At 43.2% G+C, this 26824-nt stretch overlaps 1 protein-coding gene across 5 annotated transcripts in view; it reads right to left on the bottom strand.

The window, feature by feature from the left end:
• DNAH9 (dynein axonemal heavy chain 9) overlaps positions 1 to 23427 on the bottom strand; it is a 322619-nt gene extending 299192 nt beyond the window's left edge. For all 5 annotated transcript variants that reach the window (XR_005212602.1, XM_037808448.1, XM_037808450.1 and 2 more), the window contains exons 1-6: positions 22998 to 23427; positions 15220 to 15416; positions 5162 to 5320; positions 3969 to 4099; positions 1974 to 2185; positions 124 to 357 (exon numbers count right to left, since the gene is read on the bottom strand). Coding sequence is in view for 4 of the 5 variants with exons in the window: in XM_037808448.1 (XP_037664376.1) it covers positions 124 to 357; positions 1974 to 2185; positions 3969 to 4099; positions 5162 to 5320; positions 15220 to 15416; positions 22998 to 23414 (1350 nt within the window). In the remaining variant the exon portion in view is untranslated. The remainder of the gene's footprint in view (positions 1 to 123; positions 358 to 1973; positions 2186 to 3968; positions 4100 to 5161; positions 5321 to 15219; positions 15417 to 22997) is intronic.
• Between the last annotated feature and the right edge of the window lie 3397 nt (positions 23428 to 26824).

Below are 26824 nucleotides of genomic sequence, written 5' to 3' on the forward strand. Positions count from 1 at the left end.
ATGGGTTCTTCCAGTTGATGGAGGGTTGACCACCATGTTGTATTGGCCATTTCTTTAGGCTTCTTTTTGGATCCCTGGATTCCTTACTCCTGTATGGTGCCTGAGATGAATAAATATACTCACCTCCACCATGTGTAGTCTTCTCAGGAAGCTATCCAATCGCACAAAGACCAAAGAAGACTGGAAATCCCATTCGATGACTTCCTGGTTCTCTTTAAAGTAAGTATGGAGATTCTCCCTTCTGTCTTGAAACAGCTGCTTGAAGAAGCTCAAGGTGTCCACGACCACCTGCAGTTTCCTCTGACTTTCTTCTACCTCACTTCTTAGGAGATCTTCTGGGCCGAGATAATTTGAGGCCTGGAATGCAAAGAGATTAGTGTCACTGATCCTGGCTATGGGTGCAGGGCATCCCAAAACTTGCCAACACCAAGTCTGAACTGAATAATTCAGAATAATTATTCAGAATAATAACTACCAAGGTAATATTTCTAGAGGTATAGCATAGTGAACATTTGATCCCATCTTTGGTTCCAGAGGTGGACTGGGACCTGGATTTAAGCCACATTGTTTTGCAACCTCCTGTCACAGTGATTGGCATAGGGATAGGCAAGTGACCAATCAGAGACAATGAAACACAAGACTTTGGATAAGACAGATGGGACTGGGGCAGATGTTCTTTTCCAGGTGTTCTTTTGTGACTTAACTGGCTTTTGACAGTAAGGTAAGTCAAGTGCAAGGATTCTTTGCACCATAATTATTTCCCTGTCTCCAAGAGACTTGCACCTGAAAAGCTGGGAAGCAGGAGCTGTTGGACAGCCCTCCTAAGCTCCACGGAAAGGGGCAGAGATAACTGGGTCTTGGTGATATCATTGAAGGCCCTAGAGCAAGCCAGGGCAGAAGCCAGCCTTATCATGGATTTTCGAGGTACCTGAACCAAAATTACCTTTTTAGCGATGCTAATTTTGGTTGGGATTTCTTATATTTTCAACCACAAGAATCCTGACTGATAAACAGGCAATGATGGAAAAGCATTGGTCTAGGAGTCAAAAGATCTGGGATTGGGCCTTGGTTGCGGTGTCCTTGAGCAGCTCAGTTAACCTCCCTGAGCCTTAACCTCCATCTTTAAATGAGAATAAAGGGCCACTTCACAGGGTTCATCTGAAAATCAACTGAGATCATGGATGTAACAGCATTTTGCAACAATGTGCTCCATAAATTTTTGTTATTGTTAGCTAATCTTTAAACTTGTTCATTGTTTTCTCAACACAATATAGCTCCTTAAAGGTAACCGAAGCCAACCTGTGGGGAAAGATCACTCGCACTTCCTCGAGGCCTCCATTTCTGTACATGGATATACTCCTAGAGGTTAACACTGCCCTGTTTGGTGCTATTAAGGAAGAGGAGCCTGGAGTGTGTAATCTAAGAAGCTCTTTCTCTGTAGCTAACAGGTACCAAGAGCTTACCAAGTACAGGGCACTGTGTAAGCTTTTGACGTGCATTATCTCACGGAGCCTCCCAATTGCCCAGCAACCCTTTGACATAGATTCTCTCATTTTCACCATGGCACACAGGAGGAAGCTGAGACACTGAGCAGGTAAGCTTCCCAGGCACACACAGCCAGTAAGTGGTAAAGCCAGGATATGGCACAGGGTCGTCTCATCCCGCAGTCAGCATTCTAAACTGCTAGGCTCTGCTGCACACAGACTGTTAAGGAGGTTGAAATTCATACCCCCCACCCCCCACCCTTTATCCCACCATCGTCTTAGGCAGAGGCGAAAGGAAAAATGGGTTGCTCAGAGATTTCAACACTACTGAAAACATCTCTGTGAATTACTGGCTTGTGACAGTAAAATAATTCAAGTGTGAGGACCCTTCGAGCCATCATTATTTCCCTGAAATGTTATTTCCCTTCATGTGAGTTGGTGCCAAGCCAGACCCAAGGGAGAGGTTCTCGGGACTCCTGGACGGCCAACCTGCTGGATGAGAAGGTTGCAGGTCCCCTGGAGCAGCACCGTGAGCCTCCCCGGGGAGCGGTAGGACTCGCACGTGGCCCAGATCAGACAGATGACATGCAGCAGAGGCTGCAGCCGTGGCTTCACCTCCGGAAACTCCACACTCTCCAGGGTTTCCAGATGGCGATGGAGTGGCATCAGGTGGGCGTGGATGTCCTGAGCCTCAGTCAGGGCTGGAAAGAATCAGAGACAGACCCTTCACTGCTGGAGGTGCCTACCCACCCTGGAGCACCGGTGCCTTGGAAGAGAAGGCACTACAAAGCAGATGACTGCAATTTCTCCCTCAACTGGGAAAGCACAGAGAAGGCTGGTTTTAAAAAACTTTCCAGCTCCTATGAAGAAATAGTGAAATCTGGAGAGCTTTGAAATATTAGGACAATGGTCCGAGGAGCCATCTCTTACAAAGACCCTGTATCTGGACCTCGTCCTGGCTTTCCGGGCCCAGCCTAGTGCTGTATGCATAGTACATACTTGATAAATCTTTGCAGATTACTTTGCTGCTGATATCTCTGAGACACTACAAGAGAGATGACAGAGGACAAGTTTTCGAACTAGAAAGACCTGCCTTCAAATGCTGGCTCAGATAGCAACCAATTGTGGTTAACCTCTCTGAGCCTCAAAAATAGTAACTAATTTAAAGAGTTCTTAGGAAGGTTGGAGGTAGCACAAATGGAATCTTCTTAAACAACTAGCACAGTGGCTGGACCAAAGAGGGCATTTGATTAATGGGAGTGACCTGGATTAGTATTTATTAATAAAGGACCTCACTGGTATCTTAGAGAGAGATCACAAGGATTAGAGAAATAGCAGAGACTGAGGATGGCAAGGTTTTGCTGGGTTTCAAAGCCAGAAAAACTTCCTATCATCTCCTCTGAACAGAGCCAAGGAGAGAGAGGATCTTTAACCAGTTATCTTGAAGAGCCTGAGAAGGGAAAGCAGGAAAACTAGCAGCACTGGATACTAATATCGGCAGAGCAAATTACAAGGAATGCAAAAGCCCATTGAACAAACTGAACTGGAAAGGGACTGTTTATAAAAGCTGTTTCTCTCCTGGAAAGAGAATTAGATGGTATCATACAAGAGCAATGGGTGCCTTTAGGCCCCGGCTAGACTATGTGGATGAGGCTCTGTGTTTATCCTAAAGGAACTCAAATACTACACCATTTGGTAATCAGTTTCAATATTGTTCTGGCACGTATCATATACACTTGAAATAAACCATTGTATGTAAAGCCTTCTGAGGTGACTTTACTACTTCACTACTCCCATTTTTAAGGGAAGAAAGCACATTTTGATCTACAATCCTGAAGAGTTAGGAGAAGGTTTGATGGCAGAAAGGGGGGAAGAAGCAAAATGCACTGATGAAGGGAGCGGGAGCCCTGAAACAAATTTACCTAACTCTAATTATAGACTTCACTGGCTTTGCAATTTTGACAAAGGCCAATCTTGTCCAGTGCTCAGATGGCCAGGAAACTGCAGTCCCCTCTGACAATAAGAACAGGGAAAAAGCAGAATGGAGCTAGAAATGTAATAGAGACTGTAACAGAGACTTCTCAAGGAACCAGCGGGGGAGGACCTGAACCCCAAAGGTGAGAGAGAACAACATACATTTGTACAGTGTGGTACAATTAATAAAGTAAGAATTTCCACCTCCATTAATTCACAACGGCCACATGAGGTAGGTGGGAAGTGTGTGCATCATAACTACAGTACACGCTCAAGTTCAGAGAGGTTAGGTGCCTTTGCCCCAAGGTCAAACAGTGGTGGAGCCGGAAATGCACAGAGTAGCTGCTTTTCTGCTTCTAGACTTGGTATTCTTGTCACTGTGCCACACTGTACCAGGCTGGAAGACTAGAAGGACTTGAAGCTACTGAAATCAGAAAGAGAAGTCGATTCTTCACTAATTAAGAAATTTGAGTCCCAGGTATTGTGCCAACACTTGCTAGGGCTGCTCACCTGCTGCAACATCTCTGAACATGGCTTTGAAAGCAGGGAAGTAGCTGCTCTGAAGCTTGTCCAGGAGCCCGGCCATGCCCCTCACCTTGATGGTTCTTAGTTGACCGTAGATGTATTCCAGATCCTCACACCTATAACACCAGGGCAGAAGGGTGAATCCAGGTGAACATCAGGAAAGGCAAGTCACACTGTGTGGACCCACCCTCCCACAGACACACCCACCTCAGGGTGCTTCCACCAAGACCGCGCTCCCACCCAAATGGCTGGGACATCTGTTCCCAACAGTGAGGTCAAAAGCCTGAGTCGGGAACACAGGATCAAAGGGGCAGCTCCAGGAGACAACAGCAGGGAACCCTGCTGTGACCATCTGGTGGCTCAAAAGTCTGGCAGCTGGAGGTCATTAGCTCTTGCAGAAAGGTTTGGGGCAGGGTGAGAGAGGGGTTGTCTGAGCAAAGCTGCAGGAGAAGTGCCCCGCAGTAGGTCAGCAGAATGGTCAGAAACCAGGCAGGAGGACGTTGGCATAAACGGGGCAGGGGCCCTAGAGGCACGCGTGGTCATGTGATGCTGACACTCTCCATTCAAGGCACAGACAGGAACATCTGCCTCAAACATCCCTCTGTCTCCTTTCAAGCAAAGGATTAATAGGTGCAATGATAAATAGGAGCAAGGAAATGGGGAGGAAGGGGTAGAATGAGCAGGAGCAAAAATTAGGACCTTCTGGATAAGTCTAGGGCTAGGACAGAGTGGACCCTGCTGAGAATGGGCCGGGACCTAGGAAAGATCGCTCTGCTGCCAACTTCCCAAACCTCCTCTCTTTCTCCAGATCCTTACAGAAGGTACGGGCATCTAGCCTGGACTGTCCAAGCAGAAAGGAGCAGACAATTAGAAGAAAAATATGAGTGTTAATTAATTTTATATGTAGTAGAAAGAATTCTTGAGGAAACGTCAGAAGACATGGTGACTGGGGCCCCAGAAAGGAGGAATGACTACTGAACCCTGGGGAAAGCACACATCTCCCTGACCACAGAATGGTTTTGATACAAACAACACTGATGTTATTTGGATGTCTGCCGCAGGGGTGATGAGAAACATGTGGAGGGGAGACCCAGACTCTGACTGGTTCTCCCAGACCAGAGGCCTAATCCCGTTAGACAGCTGCTTTCCAGGGTTTGCACATGTGCTTCCGTGCCTACCTGCTCTTCCAGAATGCCAGTTCCACCTCAGGGGTGGGATTTTCCCCTGGCAAGAGCGGCTGGGAAGATTCTCTCTTGAGTACCACCTGGATTTGGTGGCTCCATCTGATCACTGCAGACTCAACGGCGTAGATGACTGACTTATCTATGGAATCCAAACTGTGAAAGACAAGACAAACCTCCTGGAACATGTAGAAATAATCTAACTCTGAGTGTTCCCACAAACAGAATATCACTTTTTAAAATATTAAACTGGTGAGAATTTCCATCTAGCCCACATGTTCTTAACTTTTATTGGATAAAAGCTCATGAAAAGTGCAGATTCTTTCCCCAGAACAAATGCTGATGCTTGCGTACATCCACAATTATACACACATATACAGGCTCAGGGGCTCACCAATATTCTGAAGACTAGTTTAAGAACTTCAAATCCCATCAGGTCCTCCCGTCAATGCACGATTACCTTGGGCAGAAAATATTCGGATGACCACCCAACCGTTGCTTGAATTTCCCCGATGACACCAAGCTCCTTACTTGACAAAACAACACATTCCACAGTAGGTCAGACCTCCCTGGGAGAAAGTTTGTCTCTATACGGAACTACTCTACCTGCAATTTCCTAATTTGGGTCTTAGTTCCAACCTCTGCAGCCAAAGGAGGGTGTTTCCTCCTCCATAAGACAAACCATCAGGCATCTCAACACCATTCCCACGATTCATTTTGTCATCACATTTCCAGTAAAGGATGAAATGCCCAAGCATCCCCTCACCATACACCCCTCCCCAATTTTTTTTTTTTTTAAACCTAGCTATGTTTTGGAAGGGATTAAACATCAAAAGTACATTTTGGATAGAGGCGAGGCAAGATGGCAGACTGGTGAGCTGTATGTTTTAGTTACTCCTCCAGGAAAGTAGGTAAAAAGCCAGGAACTGCGTGGACTGGACACCACAGAGCAATCTGTCTTTGGGCATACTTCATACAACACTCATGAAAACGTGGAACTGCTGAGATCAGCGAAATCTGTAAGTTTTTGCGGCCAGGGGACCCGCGCCCCTCCCTGCCAGGCTCAGTCCCGGGGGAGGAGGGGCTGTCAGCTCCAGGAAGGAGAAGGGAGAATTGCAGTGGCTGCTCTTATCGGAAACTCATTCTACTGATTCAAACTCCAACCATAGATAGACTGAGACCAGACACCAGAGACTCTGAGAGCAGCCAGCCCAACAGAGAGGAGACAGGCATAGAAAAAAAACAACACGAAAAACTCCAAAATAAAAGCAGAGGATTTTTGGAGTTCTGGTGAACACAGAAAGGGGAAGGGCGGAGATCAGGCCTTGAGGCACATATGCAAATCCTGAAGCAAGGCTGATCTCTCTGCCCTGTGCACCTTTCCTTAATGGCCCTGGTTGCTTTGTCTATTAGCATTTCAATAACCCATTAGATCTCTGAGGAGGGCCCTTTTTTTTTTTTTTTTTTTTTTTTAAATCCTTTTTGCTTTTTCTAAAACAATTACTCTAAGAAGCTCAATACAGAAAGCTTCAAAGAATTGAAATTTGGGCACGTCAAGTCAAGAGCAGAACTAAGAGAGCTCTGAGACAAAAGGCAATAATCCAGTGGCTGAGAAAATTCACTAAACAACACAACTTCCCAAGAAAAGGGGGGTGTCCGCTCACAGCCACCATCCTGGTGGACAGGAAACACTCCTGCCCATCGCCAGCCCCATAGCCCAGAGCTGCCCCAGACAACCCAGTGTGACGGAAGTGCTTCAAATAACAGGCACACACCACAAAACTGGGCGTGGACATTAGCCTTCCCTGCAACCTCAGCTGAATGTCCCAGAGCTGGGAAGGGGGAGCAGTGTGAATTAACAGAGCCCCATTCAGCCATCATTTCAGCAGACTGGGAGCCTCCCAACACAGCCCAGCAGCCCAGAACTGCCCTGGGGGGACGGCACTCACCTGTGACATAGCACAGTCATCCCTCAACAGAGGACCCGGGGTGCACAGACTGGAAGAGGGGCCCACTTGCAAGTCTCAGGAGCCATACGCCAATACCAAAGACTTGTGGGTCAGTGGCAGAGACAAACTGTGGCAGGACTGAACTGAAGGATTAGACTATTGCAGTAGCTTTAAAACTCTAGGATCATCAGGGAGATTTGATTGTTAGGGCCACCCCCCCCTCCCCGACTGCCCAGAAACACGCCCCACATACAGGGCAGGCAACACCAACTACACACGCAAGCTTGGTACACCAATTGGGCCCCACAAGACTCACTCCCCCACTCACCAAAAAGGCTAAGCAGGGGAGATCTGGCTTGTGGAGAACAGGTGGCTCGTGGACGCCACTTGCTGGTTAGTTAGAGAAAGTGTACTCCACGAAGCTGTAGATCTGATAAATTAGAGATAAGGACTTCAACTGGTCTACAAACCCTAAAAGAACCCTATCAAGTTCAGCAAATGCCACGAGGCCAAAAACAACAGAAAATTATAAAGCATATGAAAAAACCAGACGATATGGATAACCCAAGCCCAAGCACCCAAATCAAAAGACCAGAAGAGACACACCTAGAGCAGCTACTCAAAGAACTAAAGATGAACAATGAGACCATAGTACGGGATATGAAGGAAATCAAGAAGACCCTAGAAGAGCATAAAGAAGACATTGCAAGACTAAATAAAAAAATGGATGATCTTATGGAAATTAAAGAAACTGTTGACCAAATTAAAAAGATTCTGGACACTCATAGTACAAGACTAGAGGAAGTTGAACAACGAATCAGTGACCTGGAAGATGACAGAATGGAAAATGAAAGCATAAAAGAAAGAATGGGGAAAAAAATTGAAAAACTCGAAATGGACCTCAGGGATATGATAGATAATATGAAACGTCCGAATATAAGACTCATTGGTGTCCCAGAAGGGGAAGAAAAGGGTAAAGGTCTAGGAAGAGTATTCAAAGAAATTGTTGGGGAAAACTTCCCAAATCTTCTAAACAACATAAATACACAAATCATAAATGCTCAGCGAACTCCAAATAGAATAAATCCAAAAAAACCCACTCCGAGACATATACTGATCACACTGTCAAGCATAGAAGAGAAGGAGCAAGTTCTGAAAGCAGCAAGAGAAAAGCAATTCACCACATACAAAGGAAACAGCATAAGACTAAGTAGTGACTACTCAGCAGCCACCATGGAGGCGAGAAGGCAGTGGCACGATATATTTAAAATTCTGAGTGAGAGGAATTTCCAGCCAAGAATACTTTATCCAGCAAAGCTCTCCTTCAAATTTGAGGGAGAGCTTAAATTTTTCACAGACAAAGAAATGCTGAGAGAATTTACTAACAAGAGACCTGCCCTACTGGAGATACTAAAGGGAGCCCTACAGACAGAGAAACAAAGACAGGACAGAGAGACTTGGAGAAAGGTTCAGTACTAAAGAGATTCGGTATGGGTACAATAAAGGATATTAATAGAGAGAGGGAAAAATATGGCAAACATAAACCAAAGGATAAGATGGCCGATTCAAGAAATGCCTTCACGGTTTTAACGTTGAATGTAAATGGATTAAACTCCCCAATTAAAAGATATAGATTCGCAGAATGGATCAAAAAAAATGAACCATCAATATGTTGCATACAAGAGACTCATCTTAGACACAGGGACACAAAGAAACTGAAAGTGAAAGGATGGAAAAAAATATTTCATGCAAGCTACAGCCAAAAGAAAGCAGGAGTAGCAATATTAATCTCAGATAAAATAGACTTCAAATGCAGGGATGTTTTGAGAGACAAAGAAGGCCACTACATACTAATAAAAGGGGCAATTCAGCAAGAAGAAATAACAATCGTAAATGTCTATGCACCCAATCAAGGTGCCACAAAATACATGAGAGAAACATTGGCAAAACTAAAGGAAGCAATTGATGTTTCCACAATAATTGTGGGAGACTTCAACACATCACTCTCTCCTATAGATAGATCAACCAGACAGAAGACCAATAAGGAAATTGAAAACCTAAACAATCTGATAAATGAATTAGATTTAACAGACATCTACAGGACATTACATCCCAAATCACCAGGATACACATACTTTTCTAGTGCTCACGGAACTTTCTCCAGAATAGATCATATGCTGGGACATAAAACAAGCCTCAATAAATTTAAAAAGATTGAAATTATTCAAAGCACATTCTCTGACCACAATGGAATACAATTAGAAGTCAATAACCATCAGAGACTTAGAAAATTCACAAATACCTGGAGGTTAAACAACACACTCCTAAACAATCAGTGGGTTAAAGAAGAAATAGCAAGAGAAATTGCTAAATATATAGAGACGAATGAAAATGAGAACACAACATACCAAAACCTATGGGATGCAGCAAAAGCAGTGCTAAGGGGGAAATTTATAGCACTAAACACATATATTAAAAAGGAAGAAAGAGCCAAAATCAAAGAACTAATGGATCAACTGAAGAAGCTAGAAAATGAACAGCAAACCAATCCTAAACCAAGTACAAGAAAAGAAATAACAAGGATTAAAGCAGAAATAAATGACATAGAGAACAAAAAAACAATAGAGAGGATAAATATCACCAAAAGTTGGTTCTTTGAGAAGATCAACAAGATTGACAAGCCCCTAGCTAGACTGACAAAATCAAAAAGAGAGAAGACCCATATAAACAAAATAATGAATGAAAAAGGTGACATAACTGCAGATCCTGAAGAAATTAAAAAAATTATAAGAGGATATTATGAACAACTATATGGCAAGAAACTGGATAATGTAGAAGAAATGGACAATTTCCAGGAAACATATGAACAACCTAGACTGACCAGAGAAGAAATAGAAGACCTCAACCAACCCATCACAAGCAAAGAGATCCAATCAGTCATCAAAAATCTTCCCACAAATAAATGCCCAGGGCCAGATGGCTTCACAGGGGAATTCTACCAAACTTTCCAGAAAGAACTGACACCAATCTTACTCAAACTCTTTCAAAACATTGAAGAAAATGGAACACTACCTAACTCATTTTATGAAGCTAACATCAATCTAATACCAAAACCAGGCAAAGATGCTACAAAAAAGGAAAACTACCGGCCAATCTCCCTAATGAATATAGATGCAAAAATCCTCAACAAAATACTTGCAAATCGAATCCAAAGACACATTAAAAAAATCATACACCATGACCAAGTGGGGTTCATTCCAGGCATGCAAGGATGGTTCAACATAAGAAAAACAATCAATGTATTACAACACATTAACAAGTCAAAAGGGAAAAATCAATTGATCATCTCAATAGATGCTGAAAAAGCATTTGACAAAATCCAACATCCCTTTTTGATAAAAACACTTCAAAAGGTAGGAATTGAAGGAAACTTCCTCAACATGATAAAGAGCATATATGAAAAACCCACAGCCAGCATAGTACTCAATGGTGAGAGACTGAAAGCCTTCCCTCTAAGATCAGGAACAAGACAAGGATGCCCGCTGTCACCACTGTTATTCAACATTGTGCTGGAAGTGCTAGCCAGGGCAATCCGGCAAGACAAAGAAATAAAAGGCATCCAAATTGGAAAAGAAGAAGTAAAACTGTCATTGTTTGCAGATGATATGATCTTATATCTAGAAAACCCTGAGAAATCAACGATACACCTACTAGAGCTAATAAACAAATTTAGCAAAGTAGCGGGATACAAGATTAATGCACATAAGTCAGTAATGTTTCTATATGCTAGAAATGAACAAACTGAAGAGACACTCAAGAAAAAGATACCATTTTCAATAGCAACTAAAAAAATCAAGTACCTAGGAATAAACTTAACCAAAGATGTAAAAGACCTATACAAAGAAAACTACATAACTCTACTAAAAGAAATAGAAGGGGACCTTAAAAGATGGAAAAATATTCCATGTTCATGGATAGGAAGGCTAAATGTCATTAAGATGTCAATTCTACCCAAACTCATCTACAGATTCAATGCAATCCCAATCAAAATTCCAACAACCTACTTTGCAGACTTGGAAAAGCTAGTTATCAAATTTATTTGGAAAGGGAAGATGCCTCGAATTGCTAAAGACACTCTAAAAAAGAAAAACCAAGTGGGAGGACTTACACTCCCTGACTTTGAAGCTTATTATAAAGCCACAGTTGCCAAAACAGCATGGTACTGGCACAAAGATAGACATATAGATCAATGGAATCGAATTGAGAATTCAGAGATAGACCCTCAGATCTATGGCCGACTGATCTTTGATAAGGCCCCCAAAGCCACCGAACTGAGCCATAATGGTCTTTTCAACAAATGGGGCTGGGAGAGTTGGATATCCATATCCAAAAGAATGAAAGAGGACCCCTACCTCACCCCCTACACAAAAATTAACTCAAAATGGACCAAAGATCTCAATATAAAAGAAAGTACCATAAAACTCCTAGAAGATAATGTAGGAAAACATCTTCAAGACCTTGTATTAGGAGGCCACTTCCTAGACTTTACACCCAAAGCACAAGCAACAAAAGAGAAAATAGATAAATGGGAACTCCTCAAGCTTAGAAGTTTCTGCACCTCAAAGGAATTTCTCAAAAAGGTAAAGAGGCAGCCAACTCAATGGGAAAAAATTTTTGGAAACCATGTATCTGACAAAAGACTGATATCTTGCATATACAAAGAAATCCTACAACTCAATGACAATAGTACAGACAGCCCAATTATAAAATGGGCAAAAGATATGAAAAGACAGTTCTCTGAAGAGGAAATACAAATGGCCAAGAAACACATGAAAAAATGTTCAGCTTCACTAGCTATTAGAGAGATGCAAATTAAGACCACAATGAGATACCATCTAACACCGGTTAGAATGGCTGCCATTAAACAAACAGGAAACTACAAATGCTGGAGGGGATGTGGAGAAATTGGAACTCTTATTCATTGTTGGTGGGACTGTATAATGGTTCAGCCACTCTGGAAGTCAGTCTGGCAGTTCCTTAGAAACTAGATATAGAGTTACCATTCGATCCAGCGATTGCACTTCTCGGTATATACCCGGAAGATCGGAAAGCAGTGACACGAACAGATATCTGCACGCCAATGTTCATAGCAGCATTATTCACAATTGCCAAGAGATGGAAACAACCCAAATGTCCTTCAACAGATGAGTGGATAAATAAAATGTGGTATATACATACGATGGAATACTACGCGGCAGTAAGAAGGAACGATCTGGTGAAACATATGACAACATGGATGAACCTTGAAGACATAATGCTGAGCGAAATAAGCCAGGCACAAAAAGAGAAATATTATATGCTACCACTAATGTGAACTTTGAAAAATGTAAAACAAATGGTTTATAATGTAGAATGTAGGGGAACTAGCAGTAGAGAGCAATTAAGGAAGGGGGAACAATAATCCAAGAAGAACAGATAAGCTATTTAACGTTCTGGGGATGCCCAGAAATGACTATGGTCTGTTAATTTCTGATGGATGTAGTAGGAACAAGTTCACTGAAATGTTGCTATATTATGTAACTTTCTTGGGGTAAAGTAGGAACATGTTGGAAGTTAAGCAGTTATCTTAGGTTAGTTGTCTTTTTCTTACTCCCTTGCTATGGTCTCTTTGAAATGTTCTTTTATTGTATGTTTGTTTTCTTTTTAACTTTTTTTTTCATACAGTTGATTTGAAAAAAGAAGGGAAAGTTAAAAAAAAAAAAAAAAAGAAAAAAGACAAACAAGGAAAAAAAAAAAAAAAAAGATGTAGTGCCCCCTTGAGGAGCCTGTGGAGAATGCAGGGGTATTCGCCTACCCCACCTCCATGGTTGCTAACATGACCACAGACATAGGGGACTGGTGGTTTGATGGGTTGAGCCCTCTACCATAAGTTTTACCCTTGGGAAGACGGTTGCTGCAAAGGAGAGGCTAGGCCTCCCTGTATTTGTGCCTAAGAGTCTCCTCCTGAATGCCTCTTTGTTGCTCAGATGTGGCCCTCTCTCTCTGGCTAAGCCAACTTGAAAGGTGAAATCACTGCCCTCCCCCCTACGTGGGATCAGACACCCAGGGAAGTGAATCTCCCTGGCAACGTGGAATATGACTCCCGGGGAGGAATGTAGACCCGGCATCGTGGGATGGAGAACATCTTCTTGACCAAAAGGGGGATGTGAAAGGAAATGAAATAAGCTTCAGTGGCAGAGAGATTCCAAAACGAGCCGAGAGATCACTCTGGTGGGCACTCTTACGCACACTTTAGACAACCTTTTTTAGGTTCTAAAGAATTGGGGTAGCTGGTGGTGGATACCTGAAACTATTAAACTACAACCCAGAACCCATGAATCTCGAAGACAGTTGTATAAAAATGTAGCTTATGAGGGGTGACAGTGGGATTGGGAATGCCATAAGGACCAAACTCCACTTTGTCTAGTTTATGGATGGATGTGTAGAAAAGTAGGGGAAGCAAACAAATAGACAAAGGTACCTAGTGTTCTTTTTTACTTCAATTGCTCTTTTTCACTCTAATTATTATTCTTGTTATTTTTGTGTGTGTGCTAATGAAGGTGTCAGGGATTGATTTAGGTGATGAATGTACAACTATGTAATGGTACTGTAAACAATCGAAAGTACAATTTGTTTTGTATGACTGCGTGGTATGTGAATATATCTCAATAAAATGACGATTAAAAAAAAAAAAAAAAAAAAAAGTACATTTTGGTTGACTTTCACAAAGTCTTAAATGAAAAGTGTGCATGCTGGGCTCCCAGGATACAACTGCCAAAGAAAGAGTACATCATTCAAAGTTTCATGCCAGAAACCCACCTTCACATAATTTAATTAAATTCATATTTGCTGAGCAATGACACTGCACAAGTGATTATGGAAGGTATTAAAGGGGGAGATGCTCACCTCCTCCAAATAGGATCCAGCCTTTTGGGAAATTATAAAATTTGAACAAAGGGGGACAAACTCGGCAATGATTATACACACACATTGAATGTCATTAAGTTGAAATACAAAAGAGCCAGGAAAATGGCAATTTGATTTGTTTATGTTGAAAATTGGATATTTTTATTAAACCACAATAAAGTTTCCCACCTTACTGGGAAATGACTTCAAATTATATACATAGCAAATTACCACCAGTAGAAAAAACTTGTTATAAAGCACTCTGCCATCCTATGCATTATTTATCCTGCAGATCAAATCATGAATCCCGATTACACAATGATGACAGTAATACACTGAGAAACTCCTGACAACATGGGCAACTGAGCTCAGGTAGAAGGGCCACCTTTTGCCACCAACACATAGAAATACTGGATAAAATATAACAAAATATATCATTTAAATACATAGACTGGCTTGAAAGAAAAAGTCCCTAAGGGACAGAAATAAAGACAACTCAAAGTCAGAAATGTCAGCAGATGCTGATGGTGTGGTGGATATAACTCCTAAGAGGGAAAGGAGGCATTTTTTACATAAATTTTTTTACATAAATACAAAATAAGAACATTACATAGTGAGGTAGGGAGAGGAGGTTTTGGATGTTTGAGGACAAAAAATCTGCTAGAGCCAGATTTGCTTTTATTTGGAAATAAAAAATCCCCAGGACCTGAAAAAAGTCTCCAGCTGCTGGGGGAGGAGGGCCTGGGACTATAACAAGAACCTCTAGAGCTGCTTCTGTGACATTATGTGCAGGGTAACTGCTGGGAAGAGACGCGGCTGTCTCCCAGATTGGACCTGGGTCTGTGCCAATGATGATACACTGGGCTGATAGGCCAAACGCTGAAGTCAGTGCGGCTTCTCTCAACCCTGCAACGATCTTGAATGGAAAACAGGCCATGTTGCTGTGATAGCTTTAAAAGACTTCAGGCAGAGAGACTGGGGAAAGGGTGGTAATCAGCACACAACACACAGTCTGAGGATGTTGGCAAACAAAGCGGATCGTGGGCTTGTGTGTGGAACAAGGAGATGTGCAGAGTTAGGAAGACGAACATTGTAAAGAAAACATTCAAATAAACCAGCATCTCCCACATCTCAGAGGCTCACACGGCTGGTGGTACTTACACTGCCTCACTTCCGGAGTCCTCAAACCCCATTTTCTCTGAGCCTACTGGCAGAGGCAGCAAGGTTTTCCCCTTCACTTGCTCAAGGATAACTAAGAGGTCACACTGGAGGCTGTGGGCGTGCCGCCTGACATCTTGACATACCACGTGGGGCCATTCCAGGTGGTTCTTTTCATTGGCCAAGATGGGTATAACAACCTGTAACAAACAGAGGGGCACAGGGCAGAAAAGGCAGGCATTCAACTTTCTGACATCTTAAGAAAGACCACTCTGAGAAAGATTTATAAATCTATATACAACCTTTTGCAGGTCACAAAGGCCAGAGTCAAGAAATAGGGTAAATGCTGGTAAGAATGACCCTCTGTCTATAGGTGTGATGGAGGCACCTTAAACAGGTAAGCAAAGTTGAGACTCTCGAATCTGCCGGGGAGGTGAACATTAGTTGCTTTTGGCCACCTAACATAGTTCCTCTTCTTTTGGTACCCATCCCCAGATCCAAAGGTGGACATGGACGTATGCCCAAGCCAATCACCGCAGTCCATTTTCCTGATGCAGGGGTAATTGGTGCAGGTGTGGGCACGTAACAAAATGTGGGCCAACGAGAGCCAAGTCAAATTCACTTATTTGAACTTTTAGAGGAAGGGAAGTCTTCACTTTTCTACTGGACTCATAAATGGAAGGAAGAAAGTCTGGAGGACTATATGGGGCCTGAGAATAAAGTCAATATGGAAAAAAGAAGTTTCCAAAGGGATAAAGAACAAATCCCGGAGAGATCACTTGAGACTCTGATTCAAGCTGTTGTTGAACTTTTTGAGCTAGTTTAGGCTGAGTTTCCTATCACTAGCAAATTAGAAAGTTGAATTAATAGAACTCATTAGGAACCCCGGCCTGAAAAAAGCTCATACCCAAGGTAATGGGAATACTAGAAAGAAGGATTATAAGGTAACGTGATGAGGGGGCCACCAAGTAAATAATGAAAAGGAAATATGGTTGGGTTCTGTATATGGCCAATAAGTTCTTGTGGCTGTGAAACAGAATATAATACCTGGGCTCACCATGTTCAGTCTCAGAGGATAACCCTTGCCAGGTTGGTGTGGAAATATTGACTGAGCTGAGCACTCACAACAGGGGGACGTAGAGCTCCAAAGAGAAAATGTCACAAATTGATCTCTATTCACATCCATGTTAAGAAAGCACCCTTCAGACCCGGGACAGAAGGGCTAACAAAGAACAGAAGAGGAACTGACATTTTTCTAGGATCTCCAAGGAAGGGAGCATATCTCATTTGATCTTTATACCCATAGTTTTTCCTAGGGACTGGCACAGGGCAAGTGCTAGAATTTCATAGAATGATGGTATGCTATCTGAAGAAAGAGCGTTGAGTTCAGGTCAGATTCTGGAAGGTTTTGAGTAGCATGAAATAATGAATGTGGACCTTCTATGAAATGAAAAGCCACTCATTCATTCAATGAGTAGATATTTATTGAGCAACTTCTAAGTGCTAGCACTGTTGTAGGTCTTGAGAGGATACATCAGTGAAAAAAAAAAGACAGAAATTCTTGTCCTCATGATGTTTATATCATAGGGGAGAGATAGTCAATAAACAGTAAGTTCTGTGGAATAAAATAAAGCAGGGTGAGGGGAAACAGGAGTGTGGTGTGGAAGGGTTACAACTTCAAATGGAGTGGCCAGTGTAGGCCTCATTGAGAAGGTAACATTTGACCAAAGACTTGGGTAGATGGGGAGGGTGCCGTGCAGATACCTGGGGAGGCACAGTGCAGGCAGAAGGAACAGCCAGTGCAAAGGCCTTGAGTAGAAGCATGCCTCGTGTGATCAAGGGCAGTAAGGAGGGCAGTGAAACTAGAACACAGTGATCAAGAAAAAGAAAAGCAGGGGTGAGAAAAGGAGGCCAGACATGTGCAGCCTGGCCTGTAGGATTTCAGTTTTTACTCTCAGAAAAATGGGATCTGTTGGAAGGTTTTGAGTGAAGGAATGGCATGCTCTGATACCCTGGCTGTTGTGTTAAGAATAGATTTTAGGGGGCAAAAGCGGAAAAAGGGAGATGAGTTAAGAGCTATTGCTACAATACAGAAGAGAAATGAAGGCGGCTTGGCACATGGGGCAGTGGTGGAGGTGGAGGGAAATGGTCTGATTCCATATAAATTTTGAAGGTACAGATAATATGGTTTCTTAATGGATTGGATGTGGACTCGTGAGAGAAGAACAGAGGCATCAGGATGACTCAAGGTTTGGAGTTGCCATTGGCTGAGATAGGAGTAAAAATAGAGTAAGTTCTTGAGGGCAGATCAGAAGCTCATTTTGGGGCATGTTAAAATTTGATACCACTATTGAACTTTGAAATGGAGACATTGAGTAGACAGTTGGGTAGGGAATTCGGAGAAGAAAAGGCTAGAGAGAGAAATTGGGGTGGTATCAGATACACTTTATAAACCATCAAACTGGGTAAGAGACCCATGGAATTGAGTATAAATAGAAAAGAGGAGATGTCCAAGAATGAGCCCTCAGGCCCTCAAATACTGAGAGGTTGGGAAGAAGAAGAGGAGCCATCAGTGGAAACTGAGAAGGAATGGCCATGGAGAGAGGAGGAAACCAGAAGATTGTGGTGTCCTGGAAGCCAAGGGATCACCAGCAGGATGGCCTGCTGCTCACGGGTCAAGCAGGGTGAGAATTGGTAACACTTGACTAAATTCTGTTTAGTCAAGTGGAGGCCACTGGGGACATTGCCAAGTTCCATCACTCCTCTTCTGTGTTACATGGGGGTGAAAGCCTGATGGATGAGTTTAAGAGAATATAGAAGAAGAAAGGAAGATAGCAAGAACAGACACATTTTAAAGAAATTTTGCTATCAAGGGGATCATAGTAACGGGGTGATAGCTGGTGGGGGAAATGAGGCAACGAGAGGGTATTGTTTGATGTGAATAACCTAGAGAAGAGAGAAAAGTTAAGAATGTAGAAGAGAGGAGAGAGAATTAATGGGGCAACCTCCTCAAGGAGGTGAGGATGGATGGGACCTAGAGTAAAAGTGGCGGTTTTAGTCTCAGGGTTGGCATCAAACGAGAGCACAGTCAGTCCATCTGTAGCAATGGACGGGAGGGCAGATTATGTCAGTACAGATATTGGCAGATGGGGTAGATTTGGGGATATGCAAAAATTTTATGCTATTGTTCCCATTTTTTTTTTTTTTTACATAAATACAAAATAAGAACATTACACAGTGAGGTAGGGAGAGGAGGTTTTGGATGTTTGAGGACAAAACGAAAGTTGTGAGATACTGATCTAGAAGAAAGAAATTGGAATAAGAAACCTACAATTTCTGCTAGGCAGCACAGAGGGCCTATTAGAGGTTCAAGGTTATGAATTTAAAGTGGTTGTTGGTTTTTCTCTAGCCTCAATCAGTTTCATACTCTGTAGGTTATGGAGCAGGCAGAGAATTGGATTTCTCCAAGATTGTGATTTTGCCAAACAAGTACAATAAAGTGAGGGAGAAGCAAGTGAGGCAGGAGTTTATGTGAGACAATGGTTATGGTGGACTGTGGCTGGGTAAGGGGGAAAAAGAGAACATGGGATCGGGCAAGGGGCTGTGGGAAGGCGGCAGGATCAATGGGTTGGAGGTTCCAGTGGGGGTCAAGGAATTTTTTTAATTCAATTTTATTGAAATATATTCACATACCATACAATCCTCCATGGTGTACAATCAACTGTTCACAGTACCACCATATAGTTGTGCATTCATCACCCCAATCTATTTTTGAACATTTTCCTTACACCAGAAAGAATAAAAATAAGAATAAAAAATAAAAGTAAAAAAGAACACCCAAATTGCCCCCCCACCCTATTTTTCATTTAGGTTTTGTCCCCATTTTTCTACCCATCCATCCATACACTGGATAAAGGGAGTGAGATCCACAAGGCTTTCACAATCACACTGTCACCCCTTGTAAGCTACATTGTTACACAATCATCTTCAACAGTCAAGGCTACTGGGTTAGAGTTTGATAGTTTCAGGTACTTACTTCTAACTATTCCAATACACTAAACCTAAAAAGGGTTATCTATATAGTGTGTAAGAATGCCCACCAGAGTGACCTCTTGACTCCATTTGAAATCTCTCAGCCACTGAAACTTTATTTTGTTTCATTTCACATCCCCTGTTTGATCAAGATGTTCTCAATCCCACAATGATGGGTCCAGATTCATCCCTGGGAGTCATGTGCTGCGTTGCCAGGGAGATTTACACCCCTGGGAGTCAGGTCCCAAGTAAGGGGGAGGGCAGTGAGTTCATCCGTCGAGTTAGCTTAGCTAGAGAGAGGGCCACATATGAGCAACAAAGAGGTACTCAGGGGGAGACCTTTAGACACAATTATAAGCAGGTTTAGCTTCTTGGTCAAAGAATTTTTGTAGTCTGGATATTAGAGGGAGTGATCTGGAAAGATAGGAGTAGTTGTCAGAAGAGGAGGTGCATGAAACTGGGTTAGGATGAAGGTGCTCACTGGTAATGCCAGGTCTGGGAATGGCCACGGGAAGGGCCAGGATAGGGTCACTGGAGGAGAAAGGTTCAAGGAACCCAGAGGCCAGATTGTTGGGAAGATATTTATGTGTCTACTGAAGAGACAAATATTAAGACAGGAGTGACATTGGGGAGTCAGAGTGAGCCAGAAACTATAATCATACAGAAAGGAGGGCAGTGCCATCATATACGATGCAGCAATGAGGACAGTGGGTGACTAAAGCTGATGACATAAGATTCAAACTACAGGTCTTTCAACATGGTCTGGAAGCCACAGTGAGCAGCAAGGAGGGCACTTCTCCCATCTCCAGGCTCAGTGAGAGCATGGCTGGGGAAGATGGCTGGGGAAGCAGACTCCTCAGGGGAGAACCAGGTTTAGTTAGAGCAGGGTGACAGGATTGGTCAGAGGAGTGGTTGAAGAAGATTTTATGTGGGGGATATTGACAAGACTTCCCATTCTTTATGGAACTTCTACAATATAACACACTCTGTTCTAGATATGCTAATACATTATTTCTAAATTTCATAATAACCCTGTAAGGTGTTTTGGACCTGACAGAGGTGAGCTAACTTGCTTACATCACTGATGTATTTGGCAGAACCAGGATTTTAACCTAGATCTGTCTGACCTCAAATCCCATGCTCATTCTCCCAAAGATAAAAATTCAAACAAGCATCCAGGTTTCAGAACTCCAGGAAAAACAACCTGTTCGCAATGAATCAAGTGATTGGGAGGAGGAAGAAATGGAGCAGGGGAATTGGCTTCTAAATTCTGTCAATTCTTCCTTTGACACATTTCTCGGATGCATTTTTTATTTTTGCCTTGTACTGGTGCAGTGGGACAAAAATAATTATTGCTTGAATTTATGGCCTTCTCCTCTGATCAGTGCATTCTCTACCACCACCCCAACCTGACCTACACACTCACACACACACACAAAACACAGCAAGACTTCTCTCAGTCAGGTTTCTTTAGGCCTTTGTGATACAAACTGGAGGGTGGGGGTGGAGTGGGGGTAGAGAAAGTTACCAAAGAGGCTAAACTGATGTACAAGGTACTGAGAGAAAGGAGAGGAGAGGGGTAGATAGGGAGAGCTGGGAGGGGCAGGAGGGAGCTTAGGGGGATGGGAGGTTAGCACGGTTTGAAGGGACACCAGATCAGCTTCAGAATGTGTAAAAGAAGTAGATGAGAGAACGGAGCGTGGCTTGGACTACAGATTGCTTTTACAGATTTTGAGAAACACAAGTTAAAGCACTTGAGGTATTTTAGTACAAATTATTTTATTTAGGTTTTCAATAAATACATTTATATGATTTACAATTTTAAAAGTACAAGTTTTTAGTGAAAAGAAGGTCTTCAACCTATCCCTTTACTTCAGCCAAGCAGTTCCTGGCCCGAGTATGACCCTGTTAATGAATGTTTTTCCTTCCTTTTGTCCCCTTCCTCCTCCCTCCCTCCTTCCCTCTTTCCCCTTTCTCTTTTTAACATAAATGTTAGCAAACTATACATATAACTCTGCACCTTAAAAAAATTTATCTTAAGAATTGTTCCATAGCATCATTCTTTTTAATAGTTACACAATATGTCATTGAACAGATGGACCATAATTCATTCACCCAGTACCCTGTTGATGAACATTTAGTTTGTTGACAATCTCTTTCATGCAGCAGTGATGACAATTCTTGAACATCTGAGGATCTGCATTATTTTAAAATTACTTTTGCTTACTGAGCTACATTTCCTTAACCATGACACAAGTCTCAACTGGGCCCGCTTTCCCTCGACTCTGAACTTTTGTCTCCTCTCTAAACCTCAACAGTTACCTTCCTTGACTTCTGTTATCCTAATCCCTCCTGTGGTTCAGGAGCTAGCGCAACACTCAAGGTGAAGCACGTTTCTGAGACAACATGCACATCTGTCTTCTCTGTACTCTATGGCACTTTCTGCCACTGGCATTCGTTTGGAGACTTCATCCAAGCTTGGACTTATGCAGGGCTGGCATTCCGGCAATACACAACAACAAGGCCATGCCGGTTGTTAACATAGTGCAATACTTCCACAGCTCCTAATAAAGTGATTTTTTCCTGGGCCTCCTGCAAGCTCCCCTGTTGCTTCAGTCCCTCCCTGGAATACCCCTCCTCCCACAGCCTCATGGTAGAGCAATTAAAGGGTTAACAAGACCTAGCAGGGACTCTCCAGAACCCGGCTACAACAAGGGGGTGGGGCAACTTTAGGGGAGCTCTATCGCCACCCCCTTCCCCAGCCATACTGTTTTTAAATATTTTGAATACTTGATTAGCTACATATATTTTGGCTCCTCAAAGTAGGCAGTCCATGGATGGCACCCTGTCTTCTATTTCTTTGGTACCTCCATAGCACCACACATGAAACATCATAAAGCTAGTACTCTGTACATCCTTATATTTCACAACCTGCAGGATCTAGGACATCACATATGCAAGACTTGCAGGGAAGTTTACTCCTATTCCAGAAAGGTTTAAGTGTTCCAAGACCGTCCTGCACTCTCAAAGCATCCACAATGGTGCCTCGGAAGCACTCCATTAGGGACATCTCTGCCTTCCTCCCTGAGCTCCAGGCAGATCTCCCTAAACACCTGTTGGACATTTCCAACCGGATGCCCCAACTTCTTGTCTGAGCACAAGACCTCGGGTAAATGGTTGTGTGGTGAAAAGAAAATCAAAACCATTCCACCTGTCCCTTTTAACTCCACTCCAAAAGTAAAAACTGTTTATAGCCCTTCGCCTCCTTCCACTGCACTCACTCACCTTGTGCACCACTTCCTGTTTCCTCTAGTCCTTCCCAATTTATGGAATGGGCTAAGAGATACTGACTTAAAAAGTGGTCCAGGACCTCGAGCCTCCCCTTGACTTTGTCTTGACCCCAGACTAGGGCTGTTCCAAGTCTCAGCCCCTTCAGGCTAGCCTGGCCTCCACTCAGATTTCCTTCGGCTCACCCGTCCCGTCCACGTCTCAGATGTCGTCTCTGATCCCAGTGGCCACCCAGCTCCGCCCCTCCACTCCCGGACCGCCGGCCCCCACCCGCGCCATTTTCCCCCAGGTCCCTCGAACTCGGCTCCCAGTCGTGGCTGCCCCCACGTCCCCGTCCCTCGGCCCCTGGTCCCGCCTCCTCACGTCTCCCCGCCAGTTTCGCCCCTCGGCCGCCCCTCGCGACTCCTCCTCCCCTCCGGGCCCCGGCTGCAGCCAGCGCCAGGCCTCCCACCCACCCTCACCTCAGAGAGCAGCGCGGCCAGGTGCTCCAGAGGCGCCGCGGGCAGATCTCCCCAGAGCACGGCGCCGCGGAGGCTGCCGGGCCCCGGCGGCTCGGGCCCGGTGCGCAGGAAGAAGAGCCCCTTGGCGCGGGCCGGCCCGGGCTCGGCTCCCGCGTCCAGCCCCGGCAGCACCGCCAGGCCCCCGGGCCCGGGCCGCACCACCAGCAGCGGCCGCGGCGCCCGCGCAGCCTCGCGGCCCAGGAAGGCCTGCAGCAGCGGCTCGGCCTCGGCCGTCCCGGCGCAGCGCTCCCAGGCGCCCGCGGCCGGCCGCAGGCTCCGGGCCACGCAGGCCCCCAGGAGTCGCAGTCGCGGGTCGGCGCCCGGCTCCTCGTCCGCGTTCTCCGCCGCGAGCGCGGCCTGCTCCTCGGCTCTCGGCATCTCGCGCGGCCTGGGGCGGCCTCGGTTGCCCTAGCGACGGGGACGCGGCCGGGACTCCCTCCCCTGCTCCCCTCCTATTGGCCGCAGGACTCCTGGTCCCGCCCCTCCCAGGCTTAAAAAGGTAAGCGAGGGACACCGCGAAGGGGTGGGGTCGCGCGGCTGTTTCTAGGAAACGGGTGGAGGCGCCTACCTGGTGGCTAGTGTGTGGGTTGGAGGTGCGCTAGGGTGACCGCCGAGGGCAGCGGTGGATTGATGGGGCGTGTGGAGGGGAGGTCAAAGGATATAAATGGTGTTGGGGTTCTCTCTGGCCAAGGTCAGATTAAATTCTTTAAACGGTCTCCAGACACGGAAAATAATGTGTTCTCCCACCTCTTCCCCAAACGTGTAATTCAAAATTTAAACAATGCCCAATTGCAGAACAGGAGTAAGGACGATGTAAAGAAATTCAGTGAGGTTTTGATTCCTTTCCCATGGGGTCTTTAAATACTTTAGAAGAGTGCTGTCCAATAGAACTTTCTGATAGGAATAAAATGTTCCAAATCTGCAGTAGATACAGAGGCTCTTGAGTACTTGAAATATGGCTAGTGCAATTGAGGAACTGAATTTTCAATCTTATTTAATAATTTAATTAATTTTAAATTAGTCACAGGTGACTAGAAGATACCGTATTGAACAGTTCAGCTTCGTAATTTTAATATTAATTATTAAGTTAATTATATATAAATAATAAATAAAATAATTTTATATACTTTATGAACTATAAAGATTTACTGGTACCCAGCTTTGGCTATGCTGTAAGCTTGTGCTGAATCTGCCCAATGAGTAACTGAATCCCTAGTTTGCTTTGGTTTCCTTCGGTATGGTCCCCTACCCAGTCAGTAAATATAGAAAAGCATTTTTAAAGTATGCAGGATGCTCAGAGCCTCTCCATCCTACCTTGTCTTCAAAAAAGGATAATATGGAGCTCCTTTCCTGGCCTCATAAATTAGCATTTGTCACCAGCTGAGCCCTTCATGATCAGGTTATAAATAGCTCAGATCTTTGCATGTATGTGAGGTGAAAAAGCACAGATGCCAAGAACAGGGGAACCCAGGCGATGGTGAGACCTTAGGCCCTGAAATGAGCTCCTCTTTCCCTTAACACTTTGATATTAGTCACCTCCCAGAGACTGCAGAGTTTCTGGTTATACAGAATGTTTATAATGGGTTTCAAAGAAATATTAACAGAATAAGCACATATCAAAGGCAGCTTAGCTAACAAGAATCTCTCAGGAAAACTCCAGTGACTGGAAGGTAAAATGATTGATTTCTTAATAACAGGGACATAGAAATTGCTATGGTGCAAAATGTTCACATTAGAAAATGAATCTTTTTGTTCCTAAAGGGAGTTATCAATGCTGGATTAAACAATAGTCAGTCTGTGAGTAAAGGGGCACTGCAGGTGCACTAAACAATTTAATAATTGATTATTTGCTAATTGATAATTTGATAAGTGATATTTCAAAAAAAGCATCAGGAAAACTGGAAATGTTGGCATTTCTTACATGTATCTTATAGTTTTGTACAGTTTTAATTTATGCATAGAGAGGCATCATTATCGTTTTAATGCTTAGGGCCTCCAAATGTGTTCATCGTAATCGTGTTTTGTATACAGTGTGAGTTCAGGGCCATTAGCACCCTGTAAATCCTTCAAATAAAATTCTTGTCACCTTCACCCCCCTCATCCCTTTCCTCTGCGTGTCTCATCATAAATGAAAATAGAAACAAAGGAACCTTGAAAATGACTTCAGGATGTCTGTCTGGGAGTGAACGTTCCTGACCACCAGCAATCCCAGCTTTTATTTTTTCTTCAACAATACACCGTAATCTCTATTACAGAAGGAGATTTTAAGAGTGCTCATATGGGACTTTTTGAAAACAATTGTGATGTTTTCTTTATATTATATAATTGTGGTAAGAAAAATAAAAAGTGTATTTGTTATCTACTGCTGTGTAACAAATTACCCCCAAACTTAACACCTTAAAACAGCAATAAATATTTATTATCTCCCAGAACAGTTAGGAGAGTCTCCCTCCATACATCTCGGATGTCACTAAGTGAGAACATCAGACATAAATGGGCAGATGTTTTGGATGCATGTCTAGAAAAAGTCCAGGCCATATGGGGCTCCATCCAGGATTGATTGTTGCATTTTTCATAATAGCAAAAATAACAGGAAACAAACCAAATGTGCATCAGTAGTAAAATGAATAAATTATGGTATGTATTATCCATATGGTAAGATACTATACAGCAGTGAAAATGAATGAACTATAGCCGCATGTATCAACATGGATGTTGAGTAAAAAAGGCAAATTCTGCAAGAGAATACATTTATTATTATATTTAATTGAAATTTAAAATGAAATAAAACAGACAATACTTTGGTAGAGGAATATGCATAGGTAATTTGGAATAAAACAGTAAAAAGAAATGTGCCATTTCTTGTATTCTGGATGGGGTGGAGCAAGTCATTCCAGTTACTGAGAATGAAAGTATTATTATTTATGTAAGTGCCAATGACCCATTGCTTGTAATAATATGAATTGAATATCTTAAAAATTAAATTTTATAATTAAGTCTATCACTGGTGACTTCTTTGTCATCAAATGCACGAGGCCCTGTTCAGGCATCATGAAAACGTTCTGTCTCTTAACTTCTGTGGCAAGTACCATCCTAGATAACCCCCACCTTAGTGGCACTCCTTCTCTTTCTCCTTGGCTACTGTCTCTTTGTTTATTCCGTCAATACTAGTGTTGTTTAAGCCTCTGTCTCAGACCTCCGGGTCTTCTCACTTTAAAATCTCTCCTGGTATGAGTTTATTTGCCCAGGAAACAATTGTTCCTTTTATGCTTCCAAATCCATATCTCCAGCCCAGTACTGGGTACATTTAATGTTTGGGGGTAACACCTGTTTCCCCCTCAAATCTCTATAGAAGTTGTTCCATTGCCTTTTTTTATCCAATTTTTAATTGAAATATATTTACATACCATACAATCATCAAAGTGTAAAAATAATTCACAGTATCATGATATATTTGTGCATTCAGCACCAAAATCAATTTTTGAATATTTCCATTACTCCCAAATAAAAATAAGAATAAAAATAAAAGTAAAAAGAACACTCAAAACATCCCATACCCCTCCTCCCCCATATTAGTCATTTACTTTTTGTCCCCATTTTTCTCCTCATCTGTCCATACGCTGGGTAAAGGCAGTGTGAGCCACAGGTTTTCACAATCTCATGGTCACACCATCTAAGCCATATGCTTATACACTTGCCATCAGAAAGCACGGATACTGGATTGCATTCAACAGTTTCAGATGTTTCTGTCTAACTATTCTTGTTCATTGCCTTTTGGCATTCTGTGT

Source organism: Choloepus didactylus, chromosome 18 (assembly GCF_015220235.1).
Source record: "Choloepus didactylus isolate mChoDid1 chromosome 18, mChoDid1.pri, whole genome shotgun sequence".
NCBI classification, from domain to species: Eukaryota; Metazoa; Chordata; class Mammalia; order Pilosa; family Megalonychidae; genus Choloepus; species Choloepus didactylus.